The 18552-nt window shown below is 58.0% G+C and overlaps 1 protein-coding gene across 1 annotated transcript in view; it reads right to left on the bottom strand.

The window, feature by feature from the left end:
* Positions 1-18552, bottom strand: part of Slco3a1 (solute carrier organic anion transporter family, member 3A1) — an 88213-nt gene that overhangs the window by 22864 nt on the left and 46797 nt on the right. Inside the window, exons 3-6 of the mRNA XM_013011885.1 lie at positions 9960-10058; positions 5779-6042; positions 2986-3150; positions 701-899 (exon numbers count right to left, since the gene is read on the bottom strand). Of these exons, the coding sequence (XP_012867339.1) occupies positions 701-899; positions 2986-3150; positions 5779-6042; positions 9960-10058 (727 nt within the window). The remainder of the gene's footprint in view (positions 1-700; positions 900-2985; positions 3151-5778; positions 6043-9959; positions 10059-18552) is intronic.

Genomic DNA, 18552 nt, shown 5'->3' with positions numbered 1-18552 from the left:
CGGCCGACTCCGTGTCCCACAAGGGACACGCACGCACACACACGTGCGGGGGTGCTGGCGGTCTCCCTGTGCGTCCGGATGTGTGCGTGGCGCTGGAGAGCCAGCCGTGGAGGTGGGCAGGGGCTTGGCCGGCGCTCAGGGCCCCCCACAGGCTCTGGGTGCAGGGGAGAAGGCGCCACATCCAACCAGGGAAGGACGAGGGGCTGTGGGAGCCTCGCCCTGCCTGCTGTGGAGGCAGCTGGGAGGTCTGCCTGGGGGAGGCGCCGGCCGGGGGGTGGAGAGCCAGCCCCCCCACACAAGCTGGAGCCCCAAGACATGGCGGACCCCCGTGGATAAAGGAGAAGGGCTGAGGTGGGGAGGCACCCCTGCATGGCTCCAAGGCCCAGCCTGGTGGGGCTGTGGTCACACACAGTTTGGGGACAGCTAGCTACTCAGGAGGCTGAGATGCGGGGATCGTGGTTCAAAGCCAGCCTGGGGCAGGAACGTCCGTGAGACTCTGATCTCCAATGAACCACCAGAAAACTGGAAGTGGTGCTGTGGCTCAGGCGGCAGAGCGCTCACCTTGAGCTGAAGAGCCGAGGGACAGCGCCCAGGCCCTGAGTTCAAGTCCCACCCCATCCTCCCTCCTGGCCTCCCTCTCTGGAGGCTGGGCAGCCCGGGCAGGCAGGGACTGGGGTTCTGACGGTGGCCGGGGACTCACGTGTTTCCGTAGGGCACGGTCACCCCCGCCACGGGTCCCGTGTCGCAGCCCAGGAAGAGGAAGGAGACGTAGCAGGCGGTGGACACCAGGTTGACCAGCATGGCCATGCGGATGGCGCCCAGGGCTGACAGGCTGAGCTTCTTCACCAGGAGGCCCCCGAGGAAGATGCCCAGGCAGGCACAGGGGATGGCCGTCATCCCTGGGGGAGACAGAGACAGGTTGGTGAGGGGGGAGGGAGGGAGGATGGACCCACGAGGGATATGGCACACTTGGAGGACTCAGGGAGAGAGCCGGATGCAGAATGGCTCAGTGGTCACCACCCGGGCGCTGGTGGCTCACGCCAGTCACCCCAGCTCCTCAGGAGGCCGAGAGCTGAGCATCATGGCTGGAAGCCAACCCCGGCAAGGAAAAATCTGCAATGAACTACCAAAAAGCTGGACGTGGCGCTGTGGCTCAAGTGGTAGAGCGCTAGCCTGGAGCCAAAGAAGCTCAGGGACAGCGGCCAGGCCCCAAGACTGGCCAAAAAAAAAAAGTGACCCTGCCTTAAGTAATGATTCTTCTTTTGGGCTCTTTGGAAGTCTGTCCTCTGTCATGTCTAATCTCTCCAACTCTGAGAGCTGCCCGTCTGGAAGGCCACGGCCAACCTCCTTCTCTCTGGCTGTGTCTCTGTGCAGCCCCCGGTCTGTAATTGATTTCTGTTGTTGACATACATTCGGGTGGTTTGCAGGGTGCGGTAATTCTGTACAGAGTCGCTCGGGACATCGCTCTGTGTGTCTGCGGAAGTGCGTGCACCTAAACACTCATTTCTGTTGGCCAGATGCCCAGGAGCAGGACTGCATCACTGTGCAGACGTAGGCTTAGCTTTCCCAGGCACGGCCAAAGAACTTTCCAGCATGCAGACCCCCTTCCTCACACCTGCCGTGTGACACACACGTGGTGTGGGTCTTTCCCCCACCTGGTGACGGTCTGATCGCGTGTATTTGTGACTTAGGATGGGACACACACCTCTGTGTCTGTTCATTTACCACGCTGTGAAGTGATGGGAGGAGGGAGAGCACAGCGATCTCCCATCCCTCCTCCCAGACAGACAGACGCACTCTTGTCTGTCCAGGGCTGTCCATCTCCAGCCTTGATCCTCTCTGCACGTGGCCTTGGCTGGTACCTTTCTCTCCTCCCAGAAACTCGCACAAGTCTCCAGCACCCAGGCCACAAGCCACGCCCTCTCTCCCTCGGGCCTCTCCCCCTGGGTGCTCTCTCCAGCCTCCCCCCCACCCCCAGCCTGCCTCAGGCCCTCTCTCTGCAGACCTGGCCCTGACCGGCCATCACCTGGACCTCAGGGGCCCAGGTCTGTGTCTTCTCAGCTATTTCTGGTTTGCACCAGCTGAGATGCTGGCTGTGTAAGCCAGGGACTCACGGTGGACCAGATGCTCACCCTCCACTGCTTGCCTCGGTTCTTAGTTCTGTCCACTACTGGTCCAGATCGATACGGACCACGCCAGTGTTTGAGGAAAAGAAGAAAAAAGAGACTGCACCCCAAATGCAAGCTGACTCAGACCGCATTTCTCATCCCTCGAGGAAGCAAAACAGCTGGGTCTGTGGCTTCTCGTAAGGGCTCTGTGGCTTCTCGTGAGGGCTCGTGAGTTTTCTTAGTAGCCCAACTCCAAACAACGGGAGTCTGCTATCCTAAGGAAGACTGGTAAAGCAATGCCGGGGTGTGGGAAGAAAGCTCTACGATCCACTAGTGATGTCTGCCTCGGGCACAGGCATGCCTGCCAAGCTCAGTGTTTTGTGATTGTGTGTTTGTTTTGGTGGCACTGGGGTTTGAACTTGGGGCCTCACACTTGCTAGGCAGGTGCTCTCCTGCTTGAGACATGCCTCCAGCCCGCTTAGCTTTAGTTTATTTTTCAGATAGTTTTCTTTTTTTTTTGTTTAATTTCCTACCTATGCCTCCTGTACAGCTGGGATTACAGGCATGCCTGTTACCATCAGCTTCTTTGTTGAGATGGGAAATCCTACTTACCTTTGTGTCCACACAGGCTCTGGGCTGCCACCCTCTCTCCCTATCTCTGCCCCCTGGGCCTGTCTTCACACATCGTCCTTGTCGGGCCTGACTGGGGGACCTTCCTCGGGTTTCTGGGTTCACAGGACTCTCTCAGTTTCCCCACGCAGACTTTCTATCTGTGTCTTTCACGGAGTGCACATCTCCCCCTGACGGTCCCCGAGGGCCGGGGCTGGTGTGTGCGGCGGCTGCGAGGCCCGCGGGGCGGGCAGGGGGACACACTCACCGAGCAGCTGGTTGGCAGAGGAGGTGGTGAGGTTGAACTGCTGCTCCAGGTACTTTCCCAGGAAGGCCGCGAAGCCGGCCACCACGGCGATCTCCATGCAAGCAGCCAGGGTGATGCAGGTGAACACGGGGTTGGAGAGCAGGTGCTTTGTCACGGTGGGGATCACTGCAGGGGGAGACGGGGGTGGGGGGACGCTGGTTCGAGACCACCCCTGTCGAGTTTCCACCTCAGGGGCTCTGGCTCCAGAAGCTTCCCTGGTTGTACTTTTGGGGGTACTGGGCTGTGAACTCTGGGTCTCAGTGCTCTACCTTTCCTGGCCTTGCTGTTTTTGATGCGGAGTGGGAGGCGGGTCTTGCTTCCCGCTCTTGGACTCCGATCCTCCTATTTCCCCCCCACCCCCATTTCCCACCGTAGCTGGGATGACAGGTGGGTGCCACCATGCCCAGCCCCTTTGTCTGTTGGGTTGGAGTCTGGTGGACTTTTGTGCCAGGCCTGGTCTGGAACTACACGCACTCCACTCACAGCCTCCCACGGAGGGAGGATGGCAGGCGTGAGCCACCAGCACCCGGCCGGGGGTCCGTCGTGACCCGTCCTTGCTTATCTCTGCAAATGGCACCCGGAGGCACCTGTTCCTCAGCCCCAGAGGAGTGCCCGCGGGTCGGCCATTACTGGGAAGAATCTGGTTTCAAGTACACCAACGTCCTGTCGATCAGCTGCTTTCTATGCAAGACAGAGCGCGTGCTGCGCCTCTAGTGTGCCGCAGGGTTAGTGTTTCCCTGGAAACTTACATACCTTTAAAATGATGGCAAGGCACTTCTGAAAACCCTGTTCTCCTCCTCCAAAAAAATAAAAATAAAAAGAGCTCGGGGTTTGTTTATGTATGTTAAGGTTTCTCAAAAGGGAGCCCATGACATCAATGACACATAGTAGCAGCCTATCTAAGGGTATGTTCGCATGCATGCAGATGAATGTAGACTTATGGGAAAGGTCACAGAATTGGGGGCCAGTGGGCCACACCTGTCATCCTCACTACTCAGGAGGCTGAGGATCGTGGTTCAAAGCCAGCTCAGGCAGGAAAGCCTGTGAGACTTTTTATCTCCAATGAACCACTAGGAAACCAGAAGTGGCGCTGTGGCTCTAAAGTGGTAGAGCGCTAACCTTGAGCTGAAGAGCTCAGGGATGAGCACATCCAGGCCCTGGGTTCAAGCCTCAGGACTGAGCAAAAAAACCCCAAAACCAGTAAGCGTGGATACTTTTGATTGGCTGGCTCCATCTCTTCCAGCTGCGGTATCTCCCTGCCCTGGATCCGTCTTCATAAGTTAGTGGAGCAAAGGAAGGGGTCCTGGCCTGACAAAGGCATCTGCAGTTAATGGAACATTTTTCTACTTCAGCAAGTATCTTAATTATCCCAGAGACAATTCCACTGGTGGAGGAAGGACTCCTTGTCCAGACAGGAGTCTGCCTGCTTTGGTCTTAATAGCTAATGATGAATTTCTCCTTGAATTAGATGTGAAAACCATGAAGTTCAGGAGTCGCTGTGCGGGAGGCCGGCGGAGCGGCTGTGGAGCATCTTAGCTGCATGAACAAGTTCTTTTCGCTGTTGTTCACCGAGCCGGCTGGCTGGCGGAACCCACAGCTTCCTCTTGCGTCCTGCCCTTTTCCTCCTGCGTTCTTTCTTTCTTCCGTCTCTGGTTTTTAATGCAATGGCTCCTAGCATTTCTAGATTAGGATTCTTTCCCCCCCTGAAGAGTCTCCTGGCCCAAACCGCAGCCTTAATGAGCTCCATCCTGGGCTTCATTGTTCATTCAGATGGATTGCTACACCCACCAAGTTTGGGTTTTCTAGCATCTTCCGGAAGGATCCGGACTTGCTGGAAATGTGTGGGGCCTGCATTAGGGAGTGGCAGATTTGGGGCCATCCTGAGGACACTGGTTGTTAGAGCACCGATTTATCCATTGATAATAAACTGGTCATTCTTAGGACCCCCCCTCCCAGCCTCTCCAATCCCATTTAAAAGTGAGGAGACTTAGACCAACCAGTGTTGGTAGCTCCTGACTGTCATCCCCAAACCAGGAGGATTGCAGTTCGAGGCCAGCCGAGTCCCATCGCCCCAACTGGCAAGGCCCCATTTTGACAGAAAATGTTGGGCGTGGTGCATCGTCTACAGTAGGAGCTTTGATTTCTTTTTTGAGGCTGATAGGGAGCTATGGACTCAGGGCCTTGACATTCTCCCCCTCCCCCTGCCCCGCCCCCCGCCCTCAATTCAGCCCTGAATTCACCTGCACTTCTGATTTTGTTGTTGTTGTTGTGTTAATGGGAGAGGAGAGTCCCACAAACCTATCCTTCCGGGCTGGCTTTGAGCCACGATCCTCCGATCTCACTGCTTAGCTGGGATTACAGGCGTGAGCCACCCCCGGCCTCAGAAGGCTCCTCCTTGTCATTTCCTTCACTTGTTCATTCAGCCAGCGTGTCTGTCATACCGGACACCACCAGCCATGGGGCTGGAGTGTGTCTCCCTCACTGGCTCTGTGGCTGAAGTTGCTTGGGGACAGCACCCCCCCCGCCCCCCACGCCCAGGGCGCGTTACCACCAGCCCCCGATCATTACTAATCAAAACTTCACGGGTAGCTGCATTGGTCCCTCCAGAAACGTGACCAGAGAAGGCCAGACCCTTCCGGGGCCGGCCAGGAGTCTGCTCTGCCAAGGGCTGGGGATGAGCCTGGTGTCCGGGGTCCCCATCACCCCCCAGCCCCCCGCAGCCCCCCGCCCCCCCGCCCCGTGCTCCCACCGTACCTCTCAGCTGCGCAAAGCAGGAGGCGCTGCTGTCGGGCTCCAGGGGGTGTCTGAGCACCCCGTTGCTGGGCTTGGGCCGCTCGTACTCTCTGTCGGGGAGCATGGCCCGCTCGCTCTCCAGGGTGGGGTCCGCGTGGGGGGGCAGCGTCTGCGGGAAGCCGAACATCAGGAGGGAGGAGAAGAAGAGCAGGGCACCGCACAGCAGGAAGCCGCCCCACCAGGCTCCGATCCAGCGCGGGTCCTCGGGGGTGATGTCCAGGTTACCTGCCGGGGGACGGGGGGGGGAGGTGATGTCCAGGTTACCTGCCGGGGGATGGGGTGGGGTGGGGGTGATGTCCAGGTTACCTGCTGGGGGGAGGCGGGTTCAGTGGGGGGTTGGGGGGGGTGATGTCCAGGCACCTGGGGGGGGGAGGGGGAGGCAGGGCTCAGTGGGGGGACGGGAGGGGGTGTGGCCACTGTGCTCACAGGCGGGACCTGCTGTGCAGCTCTAGAGACGGACGGGGGCGGGGTGGGGGTGGGCGACTGCCCACTGGCCGGGGAAAGGAGTCTGTGTGGCCTCAGTGCTCCTATTTCCTCCTTCCTCCATTCGCTCCTCTCCCCCAGACTCCCAGCACCCGCCCCGCAGCCGCAGCCGCAGCCGCAGCGTGTGTGTCTGGGCCCTGAGAGGCGCTCACGCAGCCCTGCTGGCAAAGCCCCGGGGAATCATGGATTGCTCCAGGGCAGAGCGGTGGGGCATATCCCCCCATCCCCCCCCAACACCCTCCCCCACAACCAGGGCCCCTGAAGCCCCCCCCCCCAGCCCCATCTTCGGTCAGGCTGCAGGGACGCAACTCAGGCCGAGCTGCCTGGCTGGAGACCCCGCCCCGCCCCCTCCTCTCTGTCTCTGATTTGCCAATGACACCCAGGGGACTGCCTGGAAACCTGGCCTGCTGACAAACCACGTTCCTGCTGCCCAAATGGAGACTTAGAGAGACGCGAGCAATAGCCTAGCATGAAAACCACCGGGCTGCGGCCTGGGCCAGGGAGACGGACGACGGACGGTGGGAAGAGCGGCACCCGCAGCCGCGGTGTGCACCGCCCAAAGCTGCTCTTCTGGAAGAATCTTGCCAAAGCCAGCCGCCGTTCCTAGAGGGTTTCCATCGGGCCCAGCGTGGCCCGAGGCTCGCTTGAACGCTTCTGTTCCTCTTCCACACAGCCCGATCTCATGGCGATGTGGAATCGGCAGCCTGGCAGGGTTAGCTTTCACCCAGGTTTGCAGAACTGAAGACTGGAAGGCAGGAACTTGCGGGCCAGGGCTCTTCCAGGCCGGTGGTTTTTCGCTGGACCTGGTCCAGGACCCAGGTCCTGGCTGAACAAAGAAATTCTGGGTGCCAGCCCCAACCTAGCAAGGTCGCTTACACCTGTAATCCTAGTGACTTAAGTGGTTGAGATCTGAGGATTGTAGTTCGATGCTAGCCTTGGGCAGGAAAAGTCCGTGAGACTCTTCTCTCCAGCGATCCTGAAAAAAGCTGGAAGTGGAGATGTGGGTCAAGTTGGTCAAGGGCTAGGGTCCTGAGTTCGAGTTCCAGTACCAGGATTTAAAAAAAAATTATAAAAAGGCTGGATTTGTGTGCGTTGCTCAAGCATACTAAGATTGGGCTGGGAACGTGGCTTAGCATTAGAGTGCTTGCCTAGCATGCATGAAGCCCTGGGTTCGATTCCTAAGTCCCACCTACACAGAAAAAGGCCGGAAGTGGTGCTGTGGCTCAAGTGGTAGAACTGGGATTACAGGTGTGAGCCACAGGTGACCGTCTTCAGCTTGGAGATGGGTGGGGGGCGTCTCACCAGCGTTTCTCCTTTCCTCAAAGTACATCCCTGTCCACGCACACAGGGCCGGCGTGGCTCACAGGATGAGAAACAATGGATGTGCAGGAAGTTGGTGCGGCAGACTGGGAGAGAGCGGGCGGTGCTCTTCTGCCCTCTGCTGGTCAGCAGCAGCTATGGCACGCACCTCTAGGGCCGGGGGAATCTGCCACCAGAGCCTGCCTGCTCCCTGCCAGCTCTGAGAATGAAGATGTGAATGGAATGGAAGAACCATAGCTGTGGCCTCCTTCATTCATTGGCGAGAAGTCTCAAAAGATCTTCCTGCTCGAGCTGGCTTTGAACCACGATCCTCAGGTCTCAGCCTCCTGAGCAGCTGGGGTGAGAGGCGTGAGCCCAGGGGGCCAGACTCCCAAGGCTCAGAGAGTCTGGCTGCTCCCGGGCCTCAGGTTTAGGGACCATGACGGCGGTGCTGGGGCAAAATGCACCACCTGGCCGCCGTGCTTGTCTCTCGAGGTGGCCCCGCTCTCTCCCTGGGGGCCAGTCCCTCTCGTGATCTCTCTGGTGTGGCTTCTGCTGCTGGGGCCCAAGCTGGTCTTTCTGTTGAAGCAAGATGGCGCAGCTTGCTTCGTGGGGTGTGTCTTTAACCAGCCCCTCCCTTCCGGGCGGTAGGAGTGGGGCTCAAGCCCCGCAGAGAGACCTAGCCCTAAGGCTAAGGCTCCGTGCCTGCTGCTGTCCCCTCGGAAGGCCGAAGGCCGCACTGGCCACAGCACGCACCCCAGGGGGCTGGAGGGGAGGAGGGAAGGAGAGAAAGAAGGAGGGAGGGAGGGGCGAGGGAGGAGAGAGAAGGTGGGGGGGGACAGGGCTCCGTTTCTGTGCTGGGCAGACTCGGTGTTGTCTTTCAGGTGCGTGGTTGGGCATGGCCCGGGGTGCCCGCATCTCTGGTGGCCCCGAGGCCCTGACCACCGGTTCTCTTGTGTCTCTGTGTAGTAATTGCTCTCCTATCCGTGGGCCCAAGCGTGGCTGCTTTACACAATCGACAGAAGAGACCAAAAAGCTGCTGCTTCTCAGGGGCGGTGATGACACTGGCTCCTTGTCTCTGTCTGTCTGTCTGTCTGTTTCCCCCAGCTCTTGTCCGGGCGCCCTCTGGAGAGGATGTTCTTGGGGAAGGTAGTAGACAATGCCATGTCACTCATCTGAAGAACAGATCGGCAGCCGGGCGCCGGCGGCTCATGCCTGTCATCCGTCATCCTAGCCACTCAGGAGGCTGAGATCTGAGGATCCTGAGACTCTTATCTCTAGTTAACCATGAGAACACAGGAAGTGGCGCTGTGGCTCAAGTGGTAGAGCGCTAGCCTGGAGCTGAGGGACAGCGCCCAGGTCCTGAGTTCAAACCCTAGGACCATAAAAACAACAACAACAAAATCTGGCCTAGCCCGCACGGACTGTCCACTGCTAAGTCCCAGCTGGAGAGGAGGCCCGGGTGTCTGCGGAACACACTTGCCCGCCCCGCTCAGCACGTCGCACGCCCTGCTTCCGGAGGGCTTCCGGGGCCCACAGAGGCTGCACACGGTGATTTCTAGAAAGCATGTTCAGCCCGCTTGGCCCCATGGGGCCTGACTGCAGCCTTTCGACGCACATCCGCGGAACACGCGTGCAGCCTTTCCTTGGGGACGTGAGTGTCGCTGTGTGAGGGGAGGAGCCAGCCTCGCGTGGCCTGGCCGCTGGCTTCCACCCCGTGCTCTCCCTGGCCCTCCACACAGCGCCGAGGCCCCCAGGATGGTCCTCGTGATCCCCTAACTCACAGGTGAGGATGACTCGGGTTTGCCGAGCAGAAGCGACTCTGGGTAGAAAGATGCTGGCCAGACTCGAACCAGCTCTCAGGCAGGTGCATCACGGTTTGCTGTGGTTTGGATCCGAGTGGCTCTTTCAAACCGTGCGTTCCAGGCCCGGCTGTCCTGGCTACAGGGAGTGGTGGAGACCCCCCCGGGGGCGTGGCCGAGACTCCAGGGGGACGTGGCCTATCAGAGGAAGTTAGGCTATTGGGGGGCGTGGCCTCAAAAGGGATATTGGGACTCTGGTCTCTCCTCCCTCTCTGCGATTCCCAGTTGCCACGAGGGAAATGTCTAGGCTGCACCTGAGCCTGCCTGCCTGCCTCGGGGTGCTGCTTTTACCCTGGCCCCCAAAAAGTGAGTCAGCTGACCACGGATTGAAACCTCTGAAGCCATTAAGCCAAGTAATAAACCTTCCCTGGTTTTAAGTGGATGGTGTGGGTTATTGTGTCACAGTACTGGAAGGCTGACTGAATGTCTGAGAAGCCAGCAAGAACGAGAACGGAGAGTGATAGGGGTCGTTAGGAGCCGAGTTGTCTTTTCACTTACTCGTGTCGATGAAGACGGCATCCACGTAGATTTTGGTACAGAAAGAGCCCAGAATAAACCCACAGGCCGGTCCGAACACCAACATCGTAAACAGGATCCCTGCAAGCAGAGCACAAAAGGGGAGAGGAAGACTCGGTGAGGCTCGAGGCTATTTTCCATCCTTCAGCTGAGATGTCTGCGAACTGCACGTGGCCTGGGATGGCGGGGTAGGCGAGGGGCTGGGGGTGGAGCCTTTGTGCCTCAGTTTTGGAAAACTCCACGCACCGGGAACTGAGCTCAGTCCCTGAGTTCAAGCCCCACGGCTGGTGAAGCAGCCAGGGCCATCCGCTCAGTGTCACCACGCCTGGTCCTCCAGGACCAGGGTCACCTCCCATGGCGACAGCTAAACCCCTCTCCCAATGTCAGATAAACCCAGCAGAGCCCCCAAACCAATGAGGCAGGTGAGAGGAGGAACTTTTTAATCCCAGAAAGATCCCAGGACAGTGACATAAGACAGGCAGCCCTGGAAGCCAGTGTGCTCTGGGTCCCCTGTGCGGGGGGCGGGGGGGGGAAGAGGGGGGTTAGGCAGCGAAGGCTACCTCCATCTTCTAGAAAATGACCTGCTTTCTTGGCTACTACCTTGAATCCCACCCTGCCTGGCTATGATGTTTGTTCAGTCTGTTTAGCAAGCATGGAAAAAAACATGGAACACACTGAACAATGTATGGCCAGGGAGCTGAGCCCAGCCGGGTCCTTCTGTGGGGCAATGCTGCCCCCTGCTGCCCGCAGGTGTCCTGTGCACCTGGAGGAGGAGGAGCTGAGCCCTGTAAAAACCCTTGGTTAAAAACCCTTCATACACATCACCTGCCATCCAGGGAGGCGTGGCTCAGGTGGTAGAGCGCCGGCCGAGGGGTCGGGGGGTGAAGGAAGAATGGCATGAGGCTCTGAGGTCAAGCCCCAGCTCCAGCACATTGATAAATGTAAACCAATAAACACAAATGAAGCCATGGGCTGGCGGCTCACGCCTGTCATCCTAGCTACTTGGCAGGCTGAGATCTTGAGGACCGAGGTTCAAAGCCAGCCTGAGCAGGACAGTCCATGAGACTTGAATCTCCAGTTTAAACACCAAAAAGGCTAGCCTTGAGTGAGAAAGCTCTGGGACAGCCCCCAGGCCCTGAGTTCAAGCCCCAGGACTGAAGTATAAACTCAATGCATTCCGGCAGTGCTTCTCCGGCTCACACCACTAGAGGGCAGCACAAGCCTAGAAATGGGTCATCTCCCTCCAACATACAATTCCCCCCAGATACCGTGTGCGAGTCACAGAAGAAGCTCATCGCAAAGTGTTTTTGTTCACAAAGTGCAGCACTCGGCTGCCAAGGCCCTGGGGCAGGTGAAGTTTGTGCACCCCTCCCCACGGTTCTCCATCCTCCCCATCCCTGAGTTGCTGTGTTTTGGTTGGTACTAGGCTGGCCCAGTTGGCGCTCTACCACTTGATCCATGCCTTCAGTCTTGCTTTTTGTCTTTTGCTCGTTAACTGGAGGTGGGCATCTCCTGGGCTTTTCTGCCTGGGCAGCTGGGGTAGTAGCACCTGGCCACAGGGCTTTCCAATTCTCCCAGTGGTTTTTGGTGCATGGAGAGCCCCGGGCTGCTGGGAGCCTTTGCCCTGCCCGACCTTGACTGACCTTTAGTGTGGGGCGGGGCGGTGTGGGTGGAGGGATGGTGTGGGCCCTGGCGGTGCCAGCCCTGAGAGGCCATGCCCAGGCTCAGGCCGCGCTCCCTCAACCCAGCAGCAGAACCTGGCTGAGGCAGCCTTTCTTCCTGCCATGCGTGGCTAGACTTGTGCAGGACTTACAAGGAAGGTGTGCAGTTTCTCACCCAGTGCACAGAAACTTTTGGGGGTGCAGCTCCTGGGCGGACAGCCAGCCGCCTGCATCTGCTATGCAGCTCTGTCTTTGTACCCCCCCCCCAGAGGCTCCCCCCCCCCCGCCCTAAACCACCAGCACCGTCATCCCAGCCACTCAGGAGGCTGAGATCTGAGGATCGAGGTTCAAAGTCAGCCCTGGGCAGGAATGTGCCCATGAGACTCTTATCTCCAGAAAACACCCAGAAAACCAGAGGCGGTGCTGTGGCTCAAAGTGACAGAGTGCTAGTATTGAGTGAAAGAGCTCAGGGACAGTGCCCAGGCCCCGAGTTCAAGTCCTGGGACCGACGGAATAATCAATCCAGATGGGCTGAGCAGGGCTGTGGTTCCGGGGTCTGGGGGGCACCAGGACGGTGAAGAGCTCCCCCCTCAGGGCCTTCTGGGAAGTGCACTCTGAGGGCCGGGCTTCAGGACTGGTGAGTGGGGTGGGGTGGGGTGGAGGAAGCTGGACAAAGCACAGAGGACAGTCGGCCAGATGGACGTCCCACAGAAGGAAGGACCTAGCCTGGAGTGTCCCAGGGGTGCTGAGGAGGCCTGGGGAGGGGTCCATCCAGTCCCCCAAATCCACTGCCCGAGCATTGCCAGCCCGCAGTCCCGGAGCAACCCCCCATGACAGCCCCCAGATCTTCCCAGTGAGGGCTGCGCGCCCGCTGCTCCGACCGCGGACTGCGATCCACTCAAGGACACCTCCTCTAGGTCTGTGATTGCAGCATGCCCCCTCACGCCCGGCTTGGTATGCTGGCATTGGGTCTCGTTAACTTTTTCCCAGGAACCTTGGCACGCCTCATCTTGGCAGTAGTGGGGATTACAGGGAGGAGCAACGGCATCAGGCCCTCATCACGAAGATCTTTAGCTCCGTATGTCTGAACTAATCAGATGTGTAAAGAAGCTGATCACAGAAAACGGCTCCACGTACACATAAAACTCATGACTGTAATGGTGACGCGCGTAACCATCGTCTCTGGTCTTCTCTGTCTCTGCAAGTCTTTGAAATCTCCGGCAGAAGTGGCAGCGCTTACAGCAAATCAGGCGTGGGGTTGTGTCCTGGCGTTGCCCAGCCCAGGCCTGGGCGCCCGGCCCGCATGGCCTTACAGAAAGAACCCAAGAGCCCGCAGCGCCCAGCATGCCCCAGAGGAAGAGAAGGCCTCGGGGTGGCACAGCGCGGCACCCCACGGCAGAGCCTGGGGGACCCCGGATGCGGGGACAGGCTGGCGTTCAAGGGCCCCGGGGCCTGTTCCCAGCAGCTGTGCCCTTTTGGTCTCTAACCGTCACCCCTGGTGAGGTCATCACCAACTGCTCCGGAACGCCGCCCGAAATAGCAGAGACATCTGGCTGCGACCAAAAAGCCTCCGGGCTGTGGAATTAGAGCGGACACGTGACCCTCCCCAGGCCCCACGCTGCATAGTGTCCGGCTTCAGCTGGCGGAGGAGGGAGGAAGGGATCGGGCCGAGTGCCTTCGCCCTCCTGGAACAGGCCACGGGCTGCTGCCCGGCCGTCTCTCAGCTCTGCAGGCCAATCACGGCCGGCCACACCAGGGAGCTGGAAGACTGAGATCTCACAACTCCACAGAGCCTCCTGGACTCCACGCAGGCCGAAGCCCCTGCCATCACCACCCGCTCCCTTCCTCCTCCCCACACTGGGCTCCCAGCTTCTTTGGCCCATTTAAAGGCAACAGGTGTTTGGGCCAAACGCTGTCTCCTAGTGTGGCATGTCCGCCCGCTGTGGCGCCTTCATTCTGTCCGTGTCTCCACTCGGCAAATCGCCTGTTTCAAGTTCTAGGTCAACATCGTGTCCCCCGCAGGCTTTGCCTTCCTACACGCTGCAGGTTTTGTTCTCCTGGTCTGTTTCTTTGGTCAGTTGTGGGGCTTGAACTTGGGGCCTGGACGCTGTTCCCGAGCTTTGTTGCTCAAATCTAGAGCTCTATCACTAGGAGCCACAGCTCCACTTCTAGTTTGCTGGTGGTTCACTGGAGATGAGAGTCTCATGGACTTTCCTGCCCCGGCTGGCTTTGAACCCTGATCCTCGGATCTTAGCTCCCCCCTCCCCCCACCAGATTACAGGTGTGAGCCACCAGTGCCCGCTTTTTCCTGGTTGTTTATAACGCTATCATAGCCAAGGAACTCAACAAGGTTGACTGACCAGGACAGAACTACATACAAGACAGGGCAACGGGTGGGAGACACTCTGGAGGTGCGGATGGAGGACAGAGAGGCCTGGTGCCCCCCAGGCAGAAGAACAGCGGCTGCAGGGTGCTGGTGGGGTCAGAGGTCGGGGTGGTGGGGTCAGAGGTCGGGGCGGTGGGGTCAGAGGCTGGGCGGACCCCGTGGACCGGCAATGAGGACACGATTCGGGGACAGAGCTGAGGATACTGTGGCTGGTCGGATGCAGGGCGCGATCGTCTGCCAGTGCCAGGTGCTGAATTTGAACCATGGTCTCAAAGAGAGACAGCCAATCAGCGGAGGCTGCAGAAAGAGAGACAGCCAATCGGGGGCCATAGAAAGGGAGACAGCCAATGGGGGGGGGAGAAAAAAGAGACAGCCACTGAGTGCGGGGGGGCACAAAAAAGAGAGGCAGCCAATCAGTGGGGGCCATGAAAGAGACAGCCAATCAGTGGGGGCCACAGAAAGAGAGGCAGCCAATCAGTGGGGGCCATGAAAGAGAGACAGCCAGTCGGTGATTGATGGAGGCAACGGACGCCCGTGAAAAGCACACGTACATGACAAGCCCTGACAAGGACACCTTGTACGTCCCCTTGGGTCCCCACACAATGATGTCCAAGTCTGTCCGTCACCCCTTTGCAGTCCAGGGGTCCCCAGGCGCAGGGACCAGGCAGCTGCCCCCTTCCTCCCCCTCCCAAATGCTCACAGAGTGGCTGGAGTGTCACCATGGGAAGCTCGTGGGATTCCCAGGAGCCCAGAGGCACAAGGCCACACCCACGTGCACGGGACGCACCCCCAAGTGTGCTGATCCCAATCCAATCCACTCGCTTCCAGCCACCCAGTCACGGGACAAGCCGCACCCGGACGCCACTCTTTCAACAGCACAGGGGTGGGGCTGGGGTGGGGGGTGAGGGGGGTCGGGGTCTTGGGGACCTGCTTCTGTGCTGGAGGGAGTTAGCTGCCCCTGGGGCTCCTGCTTAGCCATGCCGGTGTCACTACACCTTTACGAAGTGGCCATTTCATCTTTTTCTTCTCCCTCCCCTGACCGTGCCTGACAAAAAAAAAAACAAAAGCAAAAAAACCTCTGTGAACATTTCCTCCTGGATGTCTTCCTGAATGAGTCCCAGTGTCGGTAATCTGTTGCAAATTGGCTGCCGCTGCTAATATCTGGGTTGTCAGGCCCCCTGACAGCCTATGGATTTGTCATGGGCTATTAACTAGCTAACTCTTCATTAAGTGTTGGTAAAGATCAATTTGGGGGGTAGGGCCTCTTCTTGTTTGCGAAATGGAAGGAACCAGATGTCGGCTCACACCTCCTGCGGCTGAGCTGCAGCCTGGGGTGCTGGAGGGTAAAAGCTTTGCTCCCAAGGTGTTGGGCAAAATTGGCCTCTGTTGTCATAGCGACCACCGAGACAGGGCAGTGGATGAGCATTGAGGAGCGGGCGGGGATGTGGAGCGCCAATCACTTCCTCAGCATGGTCCACAAGGAAGGGAGACAGCCAATCAGCATGGTCCACTAGAAAGGGAGACAGCCAATCAGTGTGGCCCACAAGAAAGGGAGACAGCCAATCAGCGGAGTCCACAAGAAAGGGAGACAGCCAATCAGCGTGGTCCACAAGAAAGGGAGACAGCCAATCAGTGTGGTCCACAAGAAAGGGAGACAGCCAATCAGCGTGGTCCACAAGAAAGGGAGACAGCCAATCAGCGTGGTCCACTAGAAAGGGAGACAGCCAATCAGCGTGGTCCATAAGAAAGGGAGACAGCCAATCAGTGTGGCCCACAAGAAAGGGAGACAGCCAATCAGCGTGGTCCACAAGAAAGGGAGACAGCCAATCAGCGTGGTCTACAAGAAAGGGAGACAGCCAATCAGTGTGGTCCACAAGACAAGGAGACAGCCAATCAGCGGGGTCCACAAGAAAGGGAGACAGCCAATCAGCGTGGTCCACAAGAAAGGGAGACAGCCAATCAGCATGGTCCATAAGAAAGGGAGACAGCCAATCAGTGTGGTCCACAAGACAGGGAGACAGCCAGTCAGCGTGGTCCACTAGAAAGGGAGACAGCCAATCAGTGTGGTCCACAAGACAGGGAGACAGCCAATCAGCGTGGTCCACAAGAAAGGGAGACAGCCAATCAGTGATGGGCGGAGGCAACTGACATCAATGGAAAGCAAACACCACCTCTGGCTAATGACTGACTGACCAGCCCGAACTACTGGGTCAAAGCCACTCTGTGATGGTGACAATGGCACCTTGTGGGTGACAAGATGCCAGGCAATTAACCAGCACGGACAGTTCTACTTTTCATGGTTCTGGAATCTCTCCTTCATCTCCCAGTCTGTTGGTGGCCACCAGAGTCTTCCTCCTAAACTATACTTCTTAAAACGCACTGGCCACATCCTCCATCCTGAAAGACACCCAATACTGGGACTGGACATGGCCAGTATTGTCACCTCTACTTTCTCCTGGCCAGGCACCAGGCTTGCTGGCTCCCAGACTTGCCTGACTTCCCCCGATGTCTCTAGCTCTACCCTGACGCACACCCTCCACTCAGCCTGGGCTGTTTGCCCTCTTTCCCTGGCTGGCTGCTAAACTCCTTTCTCTGCTTCCAGCTCTGCTGCAAGTCCCTGGTTGCTGCCTTCCATGCCCAGGGGAGAGTCCCTGGCCCGCATCTCTGGCTTTGTAGAGAGTAGGAAACGCCTGCTTCCTTTGTAAGTTCTTTGGAAACAAGAACGTGTTCCAGTGTTCAGTGCAGGGCCTTCCACAGAGCTGAGTATTTCATGGGAGGATCAAAGTGATAAGTAGGCCAGGCAGAGGGACGCATACTTGTAATACTGGCTGTTCAGGAGATCAAAATCAGGAGGATCGCAGTTTGAGGACAGCCTGGGCATAAATAAATGCAAGACTCCATATCAGTCACAACAGCTGTATGTGGCCGCGGGTACTTGTCATACTAGTTATGGAAATCGGCGATTGCAGTCCTGGCTAGCCTGGGAACGCATGTGAGGGCTGGAGGCGTGGTTCAAGTGGCGGAGTGCCTGCCCAGCAATCACAGAGCCCTACATTCTATCCGTGGCCCCCAATGCCAACAAGAAAAGATAGATGCAACCTAAGAGATACATCGAATTCCTTTAAGTTACCCTCCACTTCTGTCTGCCACCGTCAACATTTCCCCCTTTTGAAATTCATTTTCGGCTCGCCCGGCAGGATTCTCTGAGTGGGCTTTGGCGCCTGGCACTTCTTTTTCGACCCCGTGTGAACGTAATATGGTAACGGTAAAGAGAAGAATCCGAGTGTCCTCGGGAGCCAGCTGTCAGGGGCAGGGCAGAGCGGGGGGGGGGGGCGGGGGGCTGGAGAGAAAGTGCTCAGAGGACTCGGAGCATCGCAAGGTTCGTCCTGAGGCTCACCCAGTGCTCAGTACACCTGTCTGCTCTCTCTCGAAGGGGCAGCTGGCTCACTGGTGGCACTGGAAGGTGGCAAAGCGTCAGCCAGGGCCTGACCCTCAGAGCTCCTGCTGCTGCCCAGAGGCAACTCCGTATCCTCAGCAAGGAAGAGAGGAACTAAGGGCAGTCGCCCTGCAGCCCGTACCCTGGGCCTCTCCGATCATGCGGTCTGGTGAGGACCTTCTTGCAATTATATCTATCCCCTGGGACCAGACAGCAGTGACTTTCTACCAGTTACACTATGGACAAAGGACAATGAAGGACGAGGAACATTTTTCAGGATCGTATAGAATGCCCCCATTCACACAGGTTTATTGATCGATGATTGATTTATCTTTGTGCTAGTCCTGGGGCTTGAACCCAGGGCATGGGTACTGTCCCGAGCTAGGCTAGTGCTCTACCTCTGCCGCTTGAGCTAAGCCCCGCTTCTGGCCTTTTGTCTCCTTCCTTCCTTCCTTCTTTCCTTCCTTCCTTTTTTTTTTTTGTGATGTTTAATGGGAGATAAGAGTCTCATGGAATTTCCTACTCAGGCTGGCTCTGAACTGCGATCCTTGAGTCTTGGCCTCCTGAGTAGCTAGGATTACAGGTGTGAACTATGGGTGCCTGGGCAGGTTTTATTTATTCATTTATTTATGAACTGATGAGATTCTCTGGCGAATTCTAAACTTCTGTGTTCCGACTCACACCCCACGCGCGCAAGAGGCTGGGGTCTCGGCAGCAAGTGCCCGAAGATGACCGGTTTCTGTTCTTCTCCCCTTCCCCCACCCCGTCGGTCCTGGGGTCTCAGGCCACCAGCTGGACAGACTTCAAGCCTCGAAGCCCTGTCCTCCTCCTCTCCCCTCCCTGGCCCTATTACAGTCCCTGGAACTCCTGTTCACAGCTGCCTCCCGCCCCACCACCTCCCTCCACCAAAACCCACAGCCTCCCCACTACCCAAGAGCTGCCGAGAGTCTGCCCATTACACGAGTGATAAGATCTGAAATCTGCAGCTTTATCCCCAAGTGCCTCCCTGCCGGCTTCATCTCTAGACTATGTACACCCTCTCCTAGACCTCACTTAGTCCGGCTCCAGTACAGCACAGCTCTTTCTCTACCT

This window comes from Dipodomys ordii, unplaced genomic scaffold (assembly GCF_000151885.1).
Source record: "Dipodomys ordii isolate 6190 unplaced genomic scaffold, Dord_2.0 Scaffold15, whole genome shotgun sequence".
Lineage (NCBI taxonomy): Eukaryota > Metazoa > Chordata > Mammalia > Rodentia > Heteromyidae > Dipodomys > Dipodomys ordii.
The sequence above is the reverse complement of the archived record's forward strand: the minus strand, read 5'-3'. Positions and strand labels throughout refer to the sequence as shown.